At 47.4% G+C, this 22,603-nt stretch overlaps 1 protein-coding gene across 3 annotated transcripts in view; it reads right to left on the reverse strand.

Moving 5' to 3' along the window:
* Positions 1 to 22,603, reverse strand: part of DOCK5 (dedicator of cytokinesis 5) — a 221,546-nt gene that overhangs the window by 147,438 nt on the left and 51,505 nt on the right. For all 3 annotated transcript variants that reach the window (XM_058720274.1, XM_058720273.1, XM_058720276.1), the window contains exon 2: positions 11,935 to 12,018. In XM_058720274.1, the coding sequence (XP_058576257.1) occupies positions 11,935 to 12,018 (84 nt within the window). The remainder of the gene's footprint in view (positions 1 to 11,934; positions 12,019 to 22,603) is intronic.

A 22,603-nucleotide genomic window follows, 5' to 3' on the forward strand; every position in this document is an offset into this window, starting at 1 on the left:
TAATTAGGCTTTCGTGTCTTAAATTTCCTTCCACAAAAACATTCAACTTTTTTCCCCCAGTGTGTTAGCTCATAAAATCCGAGTCCATAGCTAAAAATGCCCAAGTTTCTCCTCGTTGCCTACTAGAGATGGTAATGCCAGAGACTTCTTTCAACCAGCCAACACCTCCTGAGACAGGCAGAGGGGTCTGGTCCAGGGTGGGGGTGGGGGCAGACCCAAGCCACAGCCGGCACGACGGAGACACGAGTATCCAAACGCCCACCGCAAAAGGAGGAGACCTCCCTTGGCTTCACAGACGCCCCGAAGCTCGGCGACACCGGGGGAATTCAATTTCCCCTAGTCTGATCAACATCGTCGCTCTGGTTTGCCAACTCCCTCTTTCCTGGATGTCGCCTTGTCCTTCTTTCTTGTTTCAGGCAAAGCAGTGCGGCCAGCAGTCAGCTGTCTTGCCAGGGGCTCTAACTGCCGTCGTCCGTGATGTGGGTCTCTAGCTTCTCCAACTAGTTCAAGGAAGCTGAAAGGACGGGATGCGGCGCAACTCACCGCGGCGCCGGGATCAGCATCAGCGCCGATTTGCAAGAGGGACGAGAGAGGGATGCAGGTTTGGGAGTGAGGAACCCACGAATCCAGCAAGATGTATTTAAGGAGGCCCATTTCCATAAAGACCTATGTCTGGCTCCACGGGGCTCCGAGGGGTTGGGAGACTGTGCACCCCAAACCCCGCTCTCAAAGGCTCTCTAATCTCGTCGCTGGTGGAACAGAGACACGGGTGAGGGGAAGGCACGCTTGCATGGCCAGTTTGCCGAGGATTTCTGGAAACGCAGCACAGGCTGCTCTTTTCAGGTAACCGTCTGAGTCTACTGAGGAGGACACCGAGGTAAAGGGCACGCATAAACGCGGCCTTACTCTCCCAGGGGAGAATGGAGGCCCCAGAAAGATAGGAAACTCCTCCCGGGCGGAGTACCGGAAACACTGGTGTTTTAGCAGGTGAAGGGGGCAATGCCCCCTTGCCGATGACCCAGCAAGGTCATCGCCAATGACCCAGCGCCGTCCAGAGAGCCCCACCAGTCTGGGACACTTAGCACTAACTTGCTCCGAGTTCCTCGGCGCGATGCATCCTAAAAACGAAAGGGCAAAGCTGTACTTACAGACTCTTAAAGTGAACCGCTGGGCTCCGCCTTGAGAACCCAGACAGAGCTTAGGACGTGCCGCCAGGGGTGTGATGACATCGACAGTGGCAGAAGCCGAGGCAGGGCCCAGCAGCGCTGACGGCACCGAGAGTCTCGGTAGCGGAAGATCAGCGGCAAGGCCACGAACGGGAACCACACGAAACCTTCCGAGAGCATCCGAGCCAACGACCGCTGCGTTCGATTCCGATGCCCTCTTTACTAACACAAGCAGGAGGGTGCCATCGGGGACACCAGTCATCCGTTCAGTGGCAGACACATACAGGGAGGGAGGCTGCTTCAGGCTGACCGCTCTGCTTCTCTTGCCCCCACACCTGAGGGGGTTGGACACACTATCGGTGACGGCAGTCTAGCCCCTCCGTAATTCTGACCTCGTGTGTGTGGACGGGGGGGACAGGAACCCGTATCTCTGGGCAGAGATGACTGTGCTATGCTCCCCTGGAAAAGACATGCCTACCTGCTCAGAGAAAGCCAGCTCCTGAAAACAGGCCGGGGGGGGGGGGGGGAGGGGGGGAAGGAGTGGGGGGAGCAGCCGAGACACGTGGACACTGGGGGTGCAGCGGGCCCAAACACACTCTGGGCTTTGAGAGCAGGGAGGGGACCACCTGGCCAGAGCAGCAGACAACTGTGGCAGGGCCGTGGAGGGGAGGACGTTCAGGAAGGGTTCAGGGGCGCCTGGGTGGCTCAGTCAGCTAAGCGTCTGACTTCGGCTCAGGTCATAATCTCACGGTTCGTGGGTTTGAGCTCCACGTCGGGCTCTGTGCTGACGGCTCGGAGCCTGGAGCCTGCTTGGGATTCTGTGCCTCCTTCTGTCTCTGCCCCTTCCCCACTCATGCTAGGTCTCTCTCTCTCTCTCTCTCTCTCAAAAGTAAATAAACGTGAAAAAATAATAATAAAATAAAATTTTAATTAAGAAAAAAAGAAAGAGCTCACCCCAATGCAGACACATTTGGGGTGGTGGTAAGCTGGTCTGCCAGCTACTTAAAGAGCAAAAAAGAACCTCACCCTCTTTGAAAAACTGTATGTCACGTCCAAAATAGAAGAGTCATTTCCTCAAAGGCCTCGCAACGAAGGAAGAACATTCTACTTGGAATCCACAGGGCCAGGATGACAGTCACAGTTACCACTTCCTAGCCGTGTAAAGTTCCAAGCTTCTTAACCTGATTTTCACATTTATTAAATGAGCATCAGTAACTCTGCTCTCCCCAGATTGAAAGAACTAATATTCAGTACATGAAAGCCCTTAGCTCAATGCCTGGCACAGGCAGGAGACGGAAGATGCCAGACAAATCTGGCACCGAGGGTACCAGTGACATCATCCAGGGGCTATCTCCTACCTCCAGGGCCATCGTCTGGTTCCTGTGTTGATGACGCTAGACTATTTAAAGTTCTCTTTTCTTTGTTTTCTGAGGAATGTGTCTGTGCTCCCTGGAAGAAGAACTTCTCTAAATCATTCTTGAGTTCCTGACGACGAACTGAGCCGAAGCAGACGTGAGGCAGCTGGAAGCTTCACTCCAGACCCAGAGCACCTGATAGGATACGCTTGTAGTTTCCAAGACGGTAAGTTCCGTGGCCCCAAGGAAATCATGGAAAAGAGGACTTTAAGGGAAAAGTAACCAGAAAAAGTTACCGAAACAGCGCGGGTGACAGGAAAACCATATGACAATGGCTGGAATAATGGAGAAAATGGTGCTAAACAACTCAGGGTCTGAGCAGATACTGAACGCAGCCAAAAAAGAACTCAGAAGTTACCAAAATAGGGTATTTGGAGGCCTGACTTGACGTTCGGTGGGCAATGAACGTGACGGGAAGACTAACAAAACAAAAAGCTCTCCTCCAACCCCCTCCCAGTCTTTCAACTCCAACTCTAGTAACAGACTCTTCAATCTGTATTGGTGGACACTAAACAAGCATTCAAGGTTAGAAATTTAGTGTCAGTTACTTTTGCCACCTAGAAGATGGACTACCTTGCCAGGTACAGTTGTTTAAAATCTTAGATTCCTACTGGCAAAGTTGAGTGCAGACGTATTTAATACTGATCAGACGACAAACGCTGGGGACACATACACACAACATAAGGGTTGGACTGAAAATCTTTCTGTAACAAGAATCCTGCCTATCTTACTCTGTGCACAGTTCTTTGTAGCCTGAGTTCTACAAGGCGGCGAGGCAAGGAAAAGAACCGAAGTTCCCACCTGCTTCTAAGACTGGTTCGCGGGATTCAGGTTTTTCAGGCAGCATGTTTTCTTTTTTTTTTTTTCTTTTTTTTTTCTTTTTGAGACAGAGAGAGACAGAGCATGAACGGAGGAGGGTCAGAGAGAGAGGGAGACACAGAATCTGAAACAGGGTCCAGGCTCTGAGCGGTCAGCACAGAGCCCGACGTGGGGCTCGAACTCATGGACCGCGAGATCATGACCTGAGCCGAAGTCGGACGCTTAACCGACTGAGCCAACCAGGCGCCCCAGGCAGCATGTTTTCTATGACACTTTCTACTGGAGGACTCGCCTCTACGGGTTGAATAAAATGGGGCACTCCAGCACAGAGTGGATATTTGTGATGCCCAAGTCCCCTTGTGTGCTTTTTGAGATCATAAATTGCCCTTATATTACCATGAGCAAAGTAGAGGCATACGTCAACCCGAATTCTCTCTCCAGATATAAGCAAGAGGAGAAATATGGTTCTCGTATGTGCCCTCAATCGATCTTAAATTTGCCTCTAGGACTTTCTCTTTACGCTAATCGTTCACAGAGTCTTACCTATGCCACAATGCTTTGATGTGCTACGTTTCACAATGGAGAAGAGACACCTAAGGCATTTTTGGTAAAAGTTACACACCAAATAATGTGAATGGCCCAGCATTCAGAAGTGCGAAGAGAGCCATGCGTGGTTACGTGTACGTGTGGGATGGAAGGAGCTTGCTCACTACTTTGCCACCTTCTCGACCCCTTGATCCCAGCAAGATCCCTTGGAGATGGAAATTAACGGGACACCAAAAGCTCAGGAGACCATTCCTCCAGAGCATTCCCCAAAACACTTTTGCTTTCAGGCTGGGCTTGCCTCTTCAGCCGCATCACGACAACGTAACTGAACGAAGGCACCGCTCGGAAAAAAGTCCTGACCCCTATGCGGGAAGGTGCCGCGTCCTACCTCCTGATATACCAGTAACCTAAATTTTAAGGATGGCATTTTACAAGCGCATCCAAATATGCTTCCGAAAGAAGAAAAGGCACTCTCCGTTTGCTAAGATTAAATCTGAAACTTCTCACCGGTTCTGCTCTTAATTCGTTTTTCTTGTAAACACACTCCTGCCACCACATCCATCCATCTTTTGGGAAAACACGTCTCAGGAACACATGTCCCCAGGAGTAGCAGCTGACAGGCAGGACTGAAGGTAAAGGTCAGACAGATGTGGGAAATGACCGGCACACTCAACAAGGCCGAACTTGCTTCCCAGGCTGATGCCAAAACGTTAGCACGCAGTCCTTATCATAAAATCCAAGCCGTTGGGCTCGCTGCCAGTGATGCGTGTGAAAGGCAGTGGTTTTTAACCCTAGAACATGGTGAGGCCACGGATTCTGAGTTATAATATACTTTCAATGATCTTGCCCCGCCGGGTGACAAAAGCAAATGAAAGTTACAAACACATCAGATGCCTTATTTCAGCTTCTACCCGGTAGCATTTTCTACACGCTGGTAAGAACTGAGTTTTTACGAATTAATCTCGGTGTGCTTTTGTCTCTTACTCGTCTGTGATCATTGTGCAAAGCTGACCACGTGGAGAAGAAAACACGAAGAGGTACAACAGGGGCATGTCAAGGCTACCGGGCTGTACAGGACGGGAAGGTGTGACAATCCCTCTTCCTGAATCAGACATTCTGAAAGAGCTCAGTAAGACCTTACGGTATCAGATGGTCCAATACGGGTCCACTTAGCACATCTCAGAAAGGTGCTTATTAAGCCTCTGCTGGAAAAAAGTTCTTTCTGATGCTCCTGTTAGAGTTTTGTCAGCCACGGAACCAAAATTCAGTGCCATGGAACTCTACCTATCTGCCAGGATACTGCCCGCTATACTCACTCACAAAAAAAAATCCTGCTTTAGGGGCGCCTGGGTGGCTCAGTCAGTGAAGCATCCGACTCTTGATTTTGGCTCAGGTCGTGATCTCACAAGTGTGAGATCAAGCCCCGTGTCAGGCTCCACACTCGGCAATGGAGCCTGCTTGGGATATTCTCTCTCTCTCTCTCTCTCTCTCTCTCTCTCACTCCCTCTTTCTCTGCCCCTCCCCTGCTCATTCCCTCTCTTTGAAGATAAATAAACTTTAGAAAAAGCCTGCTTTATAAAGATAAGATTCAAGATACGTACAGCTGAAGTCATAATCCATACGAATTCCTTCTATCCTAAGGGAATGGATTTCTTGATAAAGGTGCATTTCAAAACCAGCCTCATTCTATACAGAAGAAATAACATGGGTATATTGGGACTGCCTATATATACACAAATGCTTCTTTTTATTTCAACTTTTCAAGATTGCCTGTTTCCTCGGGTTCCAACGCAATCATGCTATGCTTTGGGCCGCTACAGGTTACACTAAAACTGTACAAAGCTCTGTGCTGTACTTGCTTCCGTAGCGCCTGGAACGCCTTTGAGACATTATCTCATTTTGTTATGGCCAGTTGTGTTATGCTTACCCTCAGAAATCACTGTTAACACCAGCCACCCTCTCTCCTGAGCTCGTGAGTGGTTTATGGGGCTGAAAACGAATCCATCAATGCACATGAATCAAATGCAGGAAACCAGTACTCATTGTTGCAACAACAGACCCTGGGCATTAAGTCACTTATGACTGGAATTTGGTTGATCACAGGAGAGGAGAGCTTAATGGTAACAAGAATGCTGTAACCTGATTTTTCAAAAGCACTTTCATTTAATCACTTTCAATTCAAGGAGTGACCCGATTTTAGATGCAATGACCGTGACACAAAAAGAGTTTAAGTGTCCTGCCCAGGATGGTCAACCTAGAGAGGGACAAAATCATCTGAGCTAAAGCAGTACTTTCTGCCTTCTCCCCTCTCCCTCGCCATCACCCAAGTCTACTTCTGGTCCCGGTAATATCATCCTTTTTCCCTCACAGCACTTCGAAGTATCTGAATTGTTTTGTTTACTCACCCTGTTCTCTTGTTTTTGTCTATCCCTCGAATGAAAACCCTGTGAGCACAGGAACCTTGCTGTTTTGTCACTCAGGTGACCTCAGTGCCTGGGGCATCTCTTGTGTTCAATGAACGTACCTAGCACAGAATAAGAGCATCACCCCTTGCTCAGCAAGTTCTTTTGAGTGAATAAATGACCACAACTGGAATCTCCAGAGAGCAGCGATTTTCCAGCCACGCCCACGGATCTGGGGTGGGAAAGAACACTCGAGAGAGGGAACAGCCACCTCGCTACCAAATCCCTGGCCTGGTTAAAGAAGCGAAGATATGGCAATGACTACAGGCCGGGCTGATGCCAAAGATGAAGAGAGGCGAGGCCACTGGCTTCAGTCCTTGAGGGATCTCATTCCCTGAAAAAGTCTCTGAAGGAACATAATTCTCGGGGGCCGCTACAACACGAGCAGTACACACAGCTTCTCGGCCAGTTCTCCGTCCCTGCGCCCATTTTTTTTTTTTTTTTAAACGTTTATTTATTTTTGAGACAGAGAGAGATAGAGCATGAACGGGGTGGGTCAGAGAGAGAGGGAGACACAGAATCCGAAACAGGCTCCAGGCTCTGAGCTGTCAGCACAGAGCCCGACGCGGGGCTCGAACTCACTGGCCGCGAGATCGTGACCTGAGCTGAAGTCGGACACTTAGCCGACTGAGCCACCCAGGTGCCCCCCCCTGCGCTCATTTTTAGTAGCAAATGAAGTTCAGGAGCAAGGTGACAGAAAGCAGTGAGTGATACGCGATAGCAGGTCACTCATTTGGGCTGTGGTCTGGGGGCAAAACTCAAGTAATCAGACTGGCACTTCCCCAAGTAATCAGACTGGCACTTCCCCAAAAGGAAAAGTTATTATATGACCCAGCAATTCCACTCCTAGGAACATACCTAGGAACATACCTAGGAACAAGAGAACTGAAAACATACGTCCACACGGAAACCTACACATAAAGGGTTATAGCAACATTACTCATAATAGGTGAAAAGTGTAAACAACTTAAATGTCCATCAACGGATGAATGGATAGATGAAATGTGATGTAGGCATACAATGAATATTATTCAGCCATAAAAAGGAAGTACCGATACCCGCTGCAACAATGACGAGCCTTAAAACCATTGCACTAAGCTAGTCACAAAGGGCCCCATGTTACGTGAACGGTCTAGACGGGGCAAATCTCCTGAGACAGACACGAGGTTGGTGGTTGCTTGGAGCTGGGGGATAATGGCCACCAAACGGGTACAGGGATTCTTTCTGGGTTCATGAAAACGTTCTGCAAGTAGACAGTGATGACGATTGCCCAACGCTGTGAATGGCGTACTTGGTAAATACCCATGGAATTGTATCCTTTAAATGGGTAATGGTACAGTATTTGAAATAGATCTCAACGCAGCGGTTATTAAAAACAAAGACAACAAAACTCATGCAATAACCAAATCCTTCTGCATTCTGCTGCGGATGGGGGCAATGCTGGAGCCTCCCATCTTTCCCTCATAAAAGGAGAACAACTCTGCCTATGATACCTGGGGTTTTGTGGAGGTGACTGCCACCCTCTCTTACTCTCCACGCTAGCTTGCCTTGCTCCGTCAGGCTTGCTTTGGTCCTGTCTTTTGTCTTCATTCCTTTAACGGACTTCTGCAGAACACCTACTATGTGCCAGGTGCTGTGCAAGGCGCCGGCCCTACAGACGCCAGTCGAGCTGGCTTTGCCTTCAAGAAGCTACCACTTTCATAATTATTCATGCGACCACAGGCCAGGAAACAGCAAAAGGAAGAGTCGTGAGTGGTTTTCGGTGATGGGTTGTGGGCAGAAAAGAATTTTCCGTAGCTGGGCTCCAGAAAGGTAGACTCATGTCCATACCGGAAAAAGCATACACAGGTCTGGTGTGTGAATATCTCAAAGGCAGGGTGGGGCGGAGTGTGCAGGAGGAGGGGGAGCCCCAGGAGCCAAATCAGACAGGAAGCTGGAAGACACAAAACCCCTCAGGCCATGAAATAGTGCCAGCATTAGCCTTAAATTCCATCTGGCAGTACTCTGGGTGTTTCCATTTTGTTTATTTATTTTAATTTTTTTTTAAAGGAAAGAGGAGATGGGGGAGGAGGGAGAGAACTTAAGTTATTACTCAGCATTTCCACCCTGTTTAATGTTTGCAAAGTACTCCTGCACTCACTTAGTCCTGAACTGCCTGAAATAATAAAGGAATTTGAGAACCCAGCCAAGAACTCGAAGTACTTAGGAGACATAAGAACCTATCACTGCATCTGGCAAGGTGGGCACTATTAAAAAAAAAAAAAATTAATCCCAGGGGCCCCTGGGTGGCTCAGTCGGTTAAGCAAGCGTCTGACTTCGGCTCAGGTCACGATCTCGCGGTTGGCGAGTTCGAGCCCCGCCTCGGGCTCTGTGCCGACAGCTCCGAGCCTGGAGCCTGCTTCGGATTCTATGTCTCCCTCTCTCTCTGCCCCTCCCCTGCTCGTGCTCTGTCGCTCTCTGTCTCAAAAATAGATAAAACATTTTTTAAAAATTAAAAAAAAAAAAATTAATCCCCTAAAATGAGCACTATATAAAGACATAATCCAATACAATAATCTCCATAAAACCGACAGGCCTCTTGGTGGTGGTAAAGGAACTCCGTAAGCTCATGTTCTAAGTCTGCCCGTTCATACCTTGACACACACCAGGTGTCAAATGGGCACGGACATCCTTTTTTGACGTGAAAGAGTCCTGCGGCACCCCAAATATTTTATGGTGGCAGTTAACAAGAACACCAGCTTCCTGCGGTCAGGACTGGAGCACCGGGACCATCATACTCAAGACGCAGCATCGATGAAGTGACAGGTATTTGTGTGACTGCCTATCAGCTGGGCCAGCGCCAGCGAGCTGCAAAACACCGGGAGCACTGTGGCTTTTGGCCTCAAGCTCCAGAAGGTACTTGAAATGGAGGTGCTTGTGGATCTGGATTAGGTTTCAATCCAACCAAGCTCAGTGACCTCCTCGGCTGGCTCCAGAGGAGTACTACCTTGAGGAATGTCCATGGGTCAACTGGGAAACCACTCGGTAAAGACAGAGCACAAATTTAAAAGGACCATTATATGAGTCCTAGGAGGACAGAGTGCTTCAATGAGCGATTCCAAAAAACTATGTTTGGGTCACGTAACGATGAAAAGAGAGCGTTGCAAATGTATTCAAAAGACATCACCTACTTTATTTCCAGTCAACTCTCCGCTCTTCCCTCTTACACTCCACAGGACACTTGGAAAAACTTGACAAAACCCACCACATGCACACATACTGCAACTCTACTATGGTCAAGCGGGAATTACCAGGACGAGATCTGAAAGAGCTCAAACCTTAGAGAGACGAGGCCAGCGTGTGAGGCTCCTCTCTTCTTGGGGCAACTGCCGAATTAAGAAAAGTTTCCTGAATGGCCGAGCAGCATTTCTGATGGCCTGGTGGGTCCAGGAGAGCAAAAATGGGGAGTCCTAGACCGCCAATGAGTTGGCTGTAATTTCAGACAAACTAGACTAAGGAAAAAAGCAATACTACAGACAAAACTAACGGTAAAAAGATTTAATAAACAGGAATTAAAAGGTCAAACTGTTTAGAGGCGCCTGGGTAGCTCAGTCAGTTGAGCGTCCAGCTCTTGATTTCAGCTCGGGTCATGATCCCAGGGTCGTGGGATTGAGCCCTGCATCAGCCTCCACACTGAGGGTAGAGCCTGTTTAAGATTCATTCTCTTTCTCTTTCTCTTTCTCTCTCTCTCATTCCCCTCCACCCCCTGTTCTCGGCCCCTCTCCCCTGCTTGCACTCTCTCTCTCTAAAAAAATTTAAAAGTGCAAATTGTTTCAGTATAACAATTCTAAAATTGTACGTACCTAAAAATAGGTCTGAAAATATATAAGGCAAAAAACTGACATCACTGTAAATCATCATCATTGACATAAATTGTAAGCATGGTGAAAGACTGAACACTGTTCTCTGATGGAAAATGGAGGAAAACAATGACGTACAGCAAATTTGAAAAAAAAAAAAAATGATAAAGAAATAAGAATCTAACCGCCATCCGCAGAACTCTCACCCCATGGTCCTAACATACATTCTTTTCAAGCCTATGCGGAAGTTTCCAAAACCAAATATATGCCTTCTGCCTGTACAATGCAAAAATGTGTAACACAGATACTAGCTAGAATGGATAAATCTGGCCCCTGACAAAGAAGTATGACCTAGTAAGGCCTGAGGGGACTGTGGTTTCAACAAGCAAAGCAGTCTTGAGATCAGACAGTAAGTAGATTGTCCCTTGTGTCTTGGTGATTTAGGGACAACATGGAACCGATGTTGGGCTGGACCTGAGATGGCGAGGATGAAAAGAGCAAAGAGAGGGGGGTGTGGGGAGAGTCCGCACGGCCCTCTCCCCCTTCTCCCTGCCCCTGGGAGCTGCATGGCTGTGCTTTGAGTTGTGTGGAAGGGAGAGGAAACCCTGGCCCCCTGCCTAAACATAAGGGGAGGCAGCAGGGATAATAGAGTCTTCTATGCAATCAGGCAGAATGACTTAGCTTTTCTACGGCCAAACCCTGCTTCCTTTTCCCCTGGCTTCCCAGCTTTTCTCCCCCATTCTAGGCAAGTGCATTAGATTCCTATTGGCCACCTTTGCTATTCCGCCATCGCAAGCATTTACATGGGTGAGGGCAAGTGTGGATCCTGAAAATCTAGAGATCCTGATTCTAAGAAGCTTCACCCTATGAGAAAAGTCTTCCCTGCTGCCCACCTTCTTCCTGCCTTACTCTTCAGAGGGAATAAACGGGCCCCGAAAATTGGTCTTTGCTTTGATCCTCAACTTCGGTGGCCTGGACGCATGTTGGTGGTACTCTGGGATTTGAATTAGAAATGTGGATACGTGGAGGGGTCCTGCTGGGATTCAAGCTCCACTGAGATGGAGCTACAAGCCTCGGGTGGGGTGGGATGCGGGGGGGGGAGTGAGCACGACCTGTGCTTTTCAGACAAACCAGGCGTGCTGAGTTACTTCCCTACAGCCCACTGACAGGTTAACTGGACCACCTCCCTAGCCTGACCTAATTGCAGGAAATATACTGGGGGGCTTTCTGGACCTGCTGTAGCCCTGACCTAGTTCTGTGAAAGAATCTCAGCAGCACCAGTAAGTCTCTCCCTCATTTCTCCCCCGATCTGGCAACATTTAGTGCTGAGTAGAAAGAGCCACTTAATCGGCAGTGTTTCCTTTGCGCGGCAGCCAATCCAGGGTCCCACGTGGCTCCTCCCAGGCCAGCACTGTGTCGGATCCTTCTGCATCCGCGGCTTGGGGTTCAGCTATTCATATGCTCTGACGTTCTGGGGTCCGAGCACGGTGGCACTCATGTATTTGGCTGGCTGTGTTGGAAATCACTCTCAGCACAAAGTTGTAGAGCCTAAGGACTTCCTGGGTTTTTTTTACTAGCACCATTTCAGGAAGTAAGGCACGTTGATGTTTGCTCGAAGTGCCTTATTAATAAGTAACTTCCACTGTGCTTCCCTTTCCCCGTCTGGCAGGAGGCCATCCAGACTTACCCTCATACATCTCCAGGATGTGAACCGTGTCTCCGATCTCCAAGGAGAGCTCCACATCTTGAGAGGCATTGTAGTTATAGATCGCTGGAAATGAGAAAGACACGGGGGAAATGGCATCAGTGGCGGTTAAAGTGCAAGTCACTGCACAGCACAGTCAGTGGTTAATGAATTACTTATGGAACGAACAGCCCTCTATTTAATGATTTTGTGTGAATCACCCACTGTAAAGCAGAGGACATCCTCCTAAACCCCCGTTACTGGTAATGTACACTCATTCTTCCATCCGGCAAAAATTGGTTGGCTGTCTACGACACGTTGTGTTCGAGGCCGGGGACAGAGACAAAACCCACAGGTGGGGTCCCTGCCCCAGGGATTTTTAATAGTCCAGTAGAGGGAGGAAGATATTAAATGTATTATATTACAGAAACAACTACTTCATTTCAATTGTGGGAAGAGTTATGAAAGAAAACACCAGGCTACAATGAGAATGCAGTGTGGGTTTCTGTAGGTGGGTCCCTTGTCCATCAGACAACAGCCAGCCTACATCACCACTGAGCTCAAGATCTCTAACACACAGAATGAGCCATCTCCCGGCTTCGCTGGCACGGTAATTGGGAGTCAAAAGGCCACTTTGAGTCCCATCTACCCTGTAGGAGCAGACGAACACACGGTGCGATGTGGAGACGGCCATCTTTTCCCAGGTCTGGGTGTCCTGGGGAAATGGATCGCCCAGCACCTCCGCATCAAGGTGACCTCAATCACCACATCCTCAGGACTGGCAGTGACTGGGCCAGATTATGGAAAATAGGCTAAGTCTTATGATTCAAAAAGACGACAACCCCGTCTTAAGATGGGTAAGGGCTCCGAAGAGACATTTTACCAAGAATCATATATGCTGGCTAAGAAACACACGAAAGGGTGCTCATCGTCATTAGTCATCAAGGAAATGCAAATTCACCCCGACAAGACACCACTTCACACCCACCAGAATGGCTATGGGTTTTTGTTTGTTTGTTAGGTTTATTTATTTGAGAGAGAGAGACAGAGAGAACACGAGCCGGGGAGGGGCAGAGAGAGGGAGAGACAGAATCCCCAGCATGCTCCGAGCTGTCAGCACAGAGTCTGACACGGGGCTCGAACTCACAAACTGTGAGACCATGAGCTGAGCTGACATCAAGAGCAGGACACTGAACTGACGGAGCTACCCGGACGCCCCGGCTAGAGTTTTAAAAAGGTAGACAACTGGCAAGAATGTGGAGAAACTGGAACCCTCACTCATGGCCGGCAGGAACGGAAGACGACACAGCCTCTTCGGAAAACAGTTTGACAGTTTCTTAAGCCACACATAAATTTCCAGTACATTCCCAGCAATTACATTCCCCGCTCACTCTGAAGGGAAATGAAAACACATCTACGCGGCAACTTTCTGTGACTATTCCCAGCTGCTATGGTAGGCAGAAAAATAGCCTCCCAAAAGATAGTCACATCAGATTTCTGGAAACTGTGAATGCTACCTTACGCAGCAAAACATTTAGGCGCGCCTGGGTGGCTCAGGTGGGTAAGCGTCTGACTTTGGCTTAGGTTGTGATCTGGCAGTTCATGGGTTTGAGTCCCGCGTCCGGCTCTGTGCGGACAGCTCGGAGCCTAGAGCCTGGAGCCTGCTTTGGATTCTCCCTCTCTCTCTGCTTCTCCCCTGCTTGCTCGAGCTCTCTCTCTCTCTCTCTCAAAAATAAATAAACATTAAAAAAAAGAATTGGGGTAAGTTAAGGATCTTGAGAGGAAGAGCGTTTTCTGGATCATCAGCGTGGGTCCTAAAGGCAATCACATGTGTCCTGGTAAGAAAGGGCCAGAGGGAGTTTTGGGAGATGCACGGGAGAGAAGGAAATGTGAAGGCGGTGGCAAAGACTGAACCACTGTGACCTCCAGTCAGGGACAGACACAACCACCAGAGGAGGTGGCAAGAAATGGAATCTCCTCGAGAGCCTCTAGAAGGAGCACTGGCTATCAACACCTTCACCTTACACTTCTGGTCTTCAGAGCTGTGAACATAAACTTCTGTTGTTTTAAGCCACTGAGCTCCTAGTAATTTGTCACAACGGATCACAGGAAACCAAAGTAGCGGCATTATTTACAACAGCCCCAAAGCGGAAATTACCCATCCACTGATGAACAAATGGATACGTAAAACAGGATGGATCTATACGATGGAACACTACTCAGCAGTAAAAAGGGATGAAATAAGGACACAGGCTACAACACAGGTGAACTTCAAAAAATTTATGCCAAGGGAGGGGGTGCCTGGGTGGCTCCGTCGGTTAACTGGCTGACTTCGGCTCAGGTCATGATCTCACGGCTCACGAGTTCGAGCCCTGCATCAGGGTCTGTGCTGGTAGCTCAGATCCTGAAGCCTGCTTCCATTTCTGTGTCTCCCTCTCTCTCTGCCCCTCCCCTGCTCACACGCTCTCTCAGAAATAAACATTAAAAAAAATTTTTTTTTAATTATGCGAGGGGTGCCAGGGTGGCACAGTCGGTTAAGCGTCTGACTGTTAATCTTGGCTGAGGGCATGATCTCACAGCTCATGAGTTCGAGCCCCGCATCAGGCTCTGTGCTGATGGTGCAACACCCGCTCGGGATTCTGTCTCTCCTTCTCTCTACCCGCTCCCCGATGTGTGTGCGCACGCTCTCAAAAATAAATAAACTTAAAAACATTTAAAAACCATGCTATATGAAAGTCCCAAACCAAAAAATCCCATATTTTAGACCTCTATTTATTTGCGATGCCTAGAATAGGCAAATCTACTGGAAATCGTGCAGCAAGCAGCAATCACTTGTTGCCTGGGCAGGGGAGAGGACGGAACAGCAACGGAGCACAAACAGGCACCAAGGGAGCTTTTCAGGGAGGTGGAAACATCCCCGAACTAGATTTTGGTGGTGGGTACACGACTCTGTAAATTTACTAAAAGTCATCCAGCTTGAAAGGGACGGATTTTACAGTGTATAAATCAGAGTTCAGTAAAGCTGCTTTTGTCTGTTTGTTTGTTTCAGCAGGTTTGTTTCTTGCCCTCGTTCTCTTGGTAAGCGATGTGCGTGGTTCTAGGAAAAAAAGAATCACCTTTAGAGATTCTGTTCTTGCCATTTACCTGACGATCCAAGGAACCAAGATGTTCCCCATCCCTGCAGCTAACTGGTCGCTGCTAAGATGGTCGCTAACTCATCTGCCAGACCCCACAAAGGTCATTGCCAACTGTGGGTACTTCCTGCTCTTTCTTTTTTTAAAAAAAAAAATTTTTTTTTTTAACGTTTATTTATTTTTGAGACAGAGAGAGACAGAGCAGGAACGGGGGAGGGGCAGAGAGAGAGGGAGACACAGAATCGGAAACAGGCTCCAGGCTCCGAGCCATCAGCCCAGAGCCCGACGCGGGGCTCGAACTCACGGACCGCGAGATCGTGACCTGAGCCAAAGTTGGACACAACTGACTGAGCCATCCAGGCGCCCCTTCCTGCTCTTTCTTGAACCTGCAACACATTCTGTGTCTGCAGCTGGCCCGCAGGCTTCTCCCTACATCACAGGCTGTCAGCGATGGGAGTCCACACCTCTAGCCACATCTTTTCCAAGCGGTCTCTCTATTTGAAGGGACTCACCCAAAGAGTGTTCTTCTGTAGTCTTGGCACAGAAACCTGGACAAGTTATGTTGAAATGAATTTACTATTGAGCTTTTGGACTAGACAATGAATTCCGAACACGGCTTGGCTAATGAAGTGGGTTAGGAGAAACTGCACAGGATGTAAACATAGCAGTTGAGTTCCTGATGGATTCCTCGACCCACTGAAGTTCACTTCCTTCGTGCGAGAGCCAGGGGACTCAACTGTGTTGCCCACTAAGTAAATGTCTGGTTTACTATAGAAAACGTAGATCTCATAGCCTTGACTCCCCCTAGTCCCCGTTCACTGGGGACTAGTTCCTTCCAGCGGCCCCCCTCTCAGATGGAAACAGGAAGTAATGAGAGTGACGTGTCACAACGTGTTGGGTAATGACCAAGCTCTATCTCTTCCTCATTCTTAGTTATCAGAAAGTAGGCAGAAACTCTCAAAGGCAGCATCCAGCAAAGAGCTACCAAGAATTGTTATAAACACACATACACACACACACACACACACACACACACCCCATATAGACCAATATGTTTCCTTAACTCCTAGATTCCTAAATTTTCCAAAATTATCCTGGCCTTACTCATCCACGTTAGTCTCCATCATCTGCCAAATGCTACCCTCTGCTCCAGTCAAGACTCCTACGGTCTCCCTAAAGTCTGTGTTCACTCACGGTTTATCCCTCTTTGGAACAACAGCTCATTTTTTGGATACACACACATAACAATCTGAAACTCCCATTCACAATGCTATTCAACAAGTGACTGTGGGGTCCCTGGTAGCCTACAGGAATCTCTTTCTTCTGACATCTGACATCTTTTCCTTCCGACGCAGTTTGGGTTATTAATCGCAGATAACTTTGCTTATCATCCGCCACCAATCGAAAGGAAAACTCCTCACAAACGAGGACCCCGTTGCATCTTATTTTCGTCTCTTTCACATTTCCAGACCCTGGATTAGACGCAAAGAAGGTGCTCAAGGCACAAGAGTGACTTTTAAAGAAGCTACCAATCGATTCGGTTACTCACTGCTTCTTCCCCAAACTTTAAGATGCTTCTGTCTTCCTGAGAAATGACAGCTGTGGTTCTGCACCGCTCAAGAGAGGGATATCAAAATCACCGCGCCTGCTGCTTTTTGCTTATTACACAAGAGAGAATCCGCCTGCCCAACCCAAGCTTGCGAAAGATTCCCACGGGAAGCACATCCCTCCCAAAATGCCTTTCGCTGCAGTAAAGTCGTCAGTTAGAGGACGTTCATCTGTTTCACATCTTCGGGCAGAAATGCCAACGAGCTTCCCGACCACTCAGGGCTGTCCTGTATTCGTTCCAAAGGTGCACTTTTGAACCACGCCCTCCCTCTCCCGCTCCTTATTACACCTCATTTCCATTGTATTGTGTACGATTTTACTTCCATACGCAATACGGTAACTACAAGAAGTGCACGCCATGTACCGCAATGACTTAATGAGGAAACAGATTCAGAAGAGGCAGACACCTCGCCCCAAGTAACCCAGCTTTATAAGCAGCAAAGCTGGTAAGGGACGCAGCCCTGTGATGATGCCTTCCTCACATTTTACAAGGCTGCTCCAGAATGGTGCCTGGAAACCAAGAGTAGAGGCTCACAGATTCTCAACGTGATGCCTGCCTTAGATTTCTCTCGTACCATGGGAACCCAACGTCCAAAAACAAGCTTGATTATACGAACCGATGACTGGTAATCCTGTCGTCTGCTAGGCTGGTGCTGTTTTTCAAAACAGGCATACAGCTAGCGCTCAGCAGATTGTGCCTTCTCCCCTGGAATGTGAGTAATTCTTATGGAGAAAGACAGATAAAGGGGGAAATGAAGGAAACTCTGAGGGTTAAACAAAACACAATTGAAGACTCAACTATGCCTCTTAGACATGCATGACCTTGAATGAGTTCCTCAGTGGGAGCCTCGGTTCCCTGTCTGTAAACTAGGCATCAGATCAGATGACTCTAAGGGTCCCTGTGGCTCCAAAATCCCCTGATTCATGAGGTGATGAAAAGAAGCAGGAAAACAAGTTGTGCTGTTTTGAACTGGCGGGGCCCACCGCAATCTCTTGTTTTGTCTGAGGAAATTAAACAAGAACAGGGAGTTGCTGAATATAAATTGCCTGGCTGGCTGCTATGCGCAAGGTTGGGAGAGACGAGTTGCGAATTGTGGGGATTTCCCCCTAAGCAGCTTACTGTTTAGATCATCAAAGTATGATTTTGCACAGCCACGTAGGTAAGACAGTATGTCTACAGATGTCAAACAGCTTGCATTTTATCAAATCTTTGATTTGGCCTTTCCTTTTAAACCAGGCTTGTAGGAGGGAAGAAAAAAGAACTTTGAGGTCTTCAGACTCTGCGACAAGAGAACAACAAAATAACACCAACAGGACCCAAAATGAGGATGGGTTTTGACAATGAAAAGTCTATGTGTTACTAGTGGTTAATCTGTCTAGTGAATTAGGTTCGTTCACGAATCTTCAAATTACAAGCCCTTGAAGAATAACACAGCATGACATTTTCTATTTAGTCGTTTGGTAGAATCTACAAAAGGAAGATCCAGCAAGCCCAGAGTAAGGTCCCAATCTGAGTTACTGTTCAGAAAATTGAAAAAGATGACCAAACTTCATCTTCTTCATTATTATCTTGACCTACCTACTCTCAGCCATCAGAACTACAAAAACTTGGGGCGCCTGGGTGGCTCAGTCGGTTGGGCGGCCGACTTCAGCTCAGGTCACGATCTCTCGGTCCGTGAGTTCGAGCCCCGCGTTGGGCTCTGGGCTGATGGCTCAGAGCCTGGAGCCTGCTTCCGATTCTGTGTCTCCCTCTCTCTCTGACCCTCCCCCGTTCATGCTCTTTCTCTGTCTCAAAAAAACAAAAAACAAACAAACAAACAAACAAACAAACAAAACGTTAAAAAAAAAAAAAAAAAAGAACTACAAAAACTTAAAAAAGGCACATCTCACGTTTGATCTTTGCCCTGGAGTTAATGCGGGGATGTCCCGAATGGCCAGGTGGACTTTTCTCTTTTGCTCTTTAATTCCAGTCTCCTGTAAGGACCAGAGGATCAGGTTCAACAGCAGGTCTGACCCCAAGTAAAAAAATCTATGGTTTTACACTGAGCATTCCATTTAGGTTCCCAACTAATCTTTTCAGGATGAGACGCTCATCCTGCTCTACTCAGAACTCTCCACGCCAGGTGCCATCGAATGAAGACAGCAGCTTATGCTTCTCCCTAACAGCAGAAGCAGTAGAACAGTAGAACCTCCTCTCTCCACAGGAGCAGGTTCTTACGGGCTTCTTTTTTTTTTTTAATTTTTTTCAACGTTTTTTATTTATTTTTGGGACAGAGAGAGACATAGCATGAACGGGGGAGGGGCAGAGAGAGAGGGAGACACAGAACCGGAAACAGGCTCCGGGCTCCGAGCCATCAGCCCAGAGCCCGACGCGGGGCTCAAACTCACGGACCGCGAGATCGTGACCTGGCTGAAGTCGGACGCTTAACCGACTGCGCCACCCAGGCGCCCCATTACGGGCTTCTTAATTCACTCTCTAGACTACTGAGGAGGAGAGGATGTATTGACCAATTCATCGGTAATTCTTTAGAAATCTCTATTTTAAGAATTATATCTACTTGTAGGTGGAGTCGATAATTACACTTAAACTGGAGAGAGGTTTCACAGATCTAAGTTCAACTGATTTACTGATTGGCTCGCTGTTACCAAGCGGTTACTATGCGCCGTCTCATTTAAACTAATATGAAATTAAATGTACACAGGATGTTTAAAGGAGCAAAGCTGAAACAAGATTGTTCAGAAGTATGGGGGGTGGAAATCTATGATCTACAAACATGCTGAGCTTTTCCCCATAGCTTCCCCATTGAAAAAGTGAAGGCAACAGTACGTTCTTTTTACGATTTTGTGAAGCCCAGAGAGGAGGAGGTATGCAGAATCCCCAGGACCGTGACTAATACCTGGCAGGCACTGAAAAAATGGCGGCCACCTTCCCTTTTACCCCTTCCCTTTTTTGCCCTGTCCAGCTTCCCACTTTGAGCACGATGGCAACCACATCCTCAAAGATGGATGGACACTATCACCCTCACCAATAAGCCAGTGGAAGTCACTCAATGAAAACTGGGAATCAGGAAGACCTACAGAGAAACAAAACAAACTAGCCCCGACAGGCCTTCCAAGGTTAAGGTTGCTGGACAATGAGGTGCAGGTGTCCCTAAGGACGGCAAAGCCGTTTTCCTACAGGAAGCTAAGAACGGAGTTGCCCTAAGAAGCAGCAGGAGAGCCAGGCACTATTTGAATATTTTAACCATTCTCCTGCTATCCCTTCCAGCATTTCTACAGTGATTTAACTGAGGAACCAGGGTGTCAATACCCCAGATGCCTCAATCACTTGCTCACTGTAGTACCCTCAATCTGGACACAACATTGCAACGCATTCTAACATTACTCATGCCTACGGTTCTAGCAGCTTCTCTTCTTTTCCACTGATCTCTTTCTTGTTAAGAAAAAGTAAAAGAGAAGAAAACACGAGGGCAAGTAAGGAAGGGTTTTAATGACGAAGTAAGAAAAATCTGACTAATGAGCCCAGAACACTTTCCCCCAACCAAATAAGGTATTAGTCAGGTTCTTCTTGGTATCTCTTCTTATTAAATACAAATTAAATAGATCTGAGATATGGGGCGCCTGGGTGGCGCAGTCGGTTAAGCGTCCAACTTCAGCCAGGTCACGATCTCGCGGTCCGTGAGTTCGAGCCCCGCGTCAGGCTCTGGGCTGGTGGCTCGGAGCCTGGAGCCTGTTTCCGATTCTGTGTCTCCCTCTCTCTCTGCCCCTCCCCCATTCATGCTCTGTCTCTCTCTGTCCCAAAAATAAATAAAAAACGTTGAAAAAATAAAAAATAAAAAATAAAAAATAAAAAAAAAATAGATCTGAGATAAAAACGGTCAGATCTAAGATTGGGTCAAGTTTACTGCCTCTAACTTATGGACAGAAATCATAACTCAGGAATAGAGAATCTGAAGATAAAAGCCACAGATTATTGTGGAATCTAGAACAAGCATCTTAAAATGACAGGCAAAAACGTAAGTGACTCTTTTCTCCATAGAGACCTGAATTTGAGACAAAACACAGCTCACGGAGAAAAGGAATGATCCCTAACCAGGCTGCAAAACCCATTAATTTGAAAGCATCAAGCTGAAAATAAGAAAACAACCATAGAAGGTTGGGACCTGGGCATACATCTCGGCAGGGCCTGTCCCAGGGCAAGTTTGGCTGGTCGCCCTTCCAGGGCCCACATCCAGGAGGGCCCAATTACATACACCACAGTCACGTCATACTGTGAGCACAGTGAGAAGACAGAGTGTGTGTATACACGGCCGGGAGGGAAGGCAGGGATGAAAAGAGTAAACAGCTAGGGAGAAGGCCAGAGACCAAAGAAATCTGGGAAACCATTTGGTCAAATCTCCCTTATTTCATAAAGGAGGAAATGGAAGCCGTGGGGTGTGTGTGTGTGTGTGTGTGTGTGTGTGTGTGTGTGTGTGTTAGTTGAAAAGTGATAGATGAAGATAAAACCAAATTGCAGTCAGGCCACCGAAGGTCCTTCCCACAGTCTGGCCAAAAAACTACCACCCTGGACTCATACAAGTCATTTAATCTTTTCAGGCTTCAATGTCCTCATCAATAAAGTGACATTTCTGAACTGGTATTTTACCTGCCTCTTAGGGTTACTGTAAGAAATGAAAGGAAACATAAAAATGAGTAATTTTCAGTCATGTCTTTGGAACCGTGATATTTCAGCATAAAAGACAAGTACAAATTTTAAAAAAAGGATAAATAAATCTAGGCTAATCTATTTGAATTAGAAATAACAGTACGGGGCCACGTGGGTGGCTCAGTAGGTTAGATGTCTGATTCTGGATTTCATCTCAGGTCATGATCTCCTGATTCATGGGTTTGAGCACCACATCGGTGGTTGAGATTCTCTCTCTCCCTCTCTCTCTGCCCCTCCTCTGCTCATAAGCTCTCGCGCGCGCACAAAAAATAAATAAAAATAAAAGTATCAGTATGAATTTGGAAGTTTTTCCTCCTAAAATAAATATATATGTACATATGTGCATATAATAAATGTATCTGTATATAAGTACATATATATGTAAACACACACACACACATAGATGAATTTCATTTTCACTTGTGGCCATAGTGGGTCAGAGAACACATCAGGGGTCAAGTGAACTCTCTCGTCTGAAAGATCTAAACAAATAGGCAAAATATGACTCGTGGTTTTCAGGCACCCAACAGCACGTAGCGCAGAGGGATGCCCGACAGAAGAGAAACAGATGAGGTAAATCTACAGCTGCCTCTGGTGACTGCTTGAAAAGAGTCTCCAGGCAAATGTACAGGGAGAAGAAACACAAACAGACCCTGGTAGTCACCCTAAGACGAGGAAACAGAGTTGAGAATTCAGGGTCAAGGTGGCTAAGATATGCAGGACAGAGAATCAGAGGGGAGTTTCCCTCGAGTCTATCGACCATGACTGGTCGACCCATGTATGCGAAGCAAATACCCGAGGCCAAGGAAAAGAAGCAACGAGAAAACAACGGAAGAAGCAATTCCCATTCCTCACACAGGGCTAGGAACAGCCCTGGAAAACTCACGTTTTCCACAACCAGAGTGGAGAACTTTGTGATACGTGGCGTCTACTCTGAGTACCAGAAGGGTAGAGCCTAAGAGTAGGGTAGGCAGTGCAACCAGATTGGCCCTAAGGTAAAGGCTGTGCGGGTCCTGCCTGAGACCAAATGCAAATGTGAAAAGAATAAAAATCTTCCTCATAGCTGCATCCCAGAACAAGGCTCACACTCCCAAAGAGATAAAATTTACAATGTCCCAATACCAGTTCAAGATAACCAGGCATGAAAGGATGAAAAGTCAGGAGATACACGAATCAACAGAAAAAGACCTAGAAATGGCATAGATCAGGCAACGGAGCGTGTTCC

Source organism: Neofelis nebulosa, chromosome 3 (genome assembly GCF_028018385.1).
Source record: "Neofelis nebulosa isolate mNeoNeb1 chromosome 3, mNeoNeb1.pri, whole genome shotgun sequence".
Classification (NCBI taxonomy): Eukaryota; Metazoa; Chordata; class Mammalia; order Carnivora; family Felidae; genus Neofelis; species Neofelis nebulosa.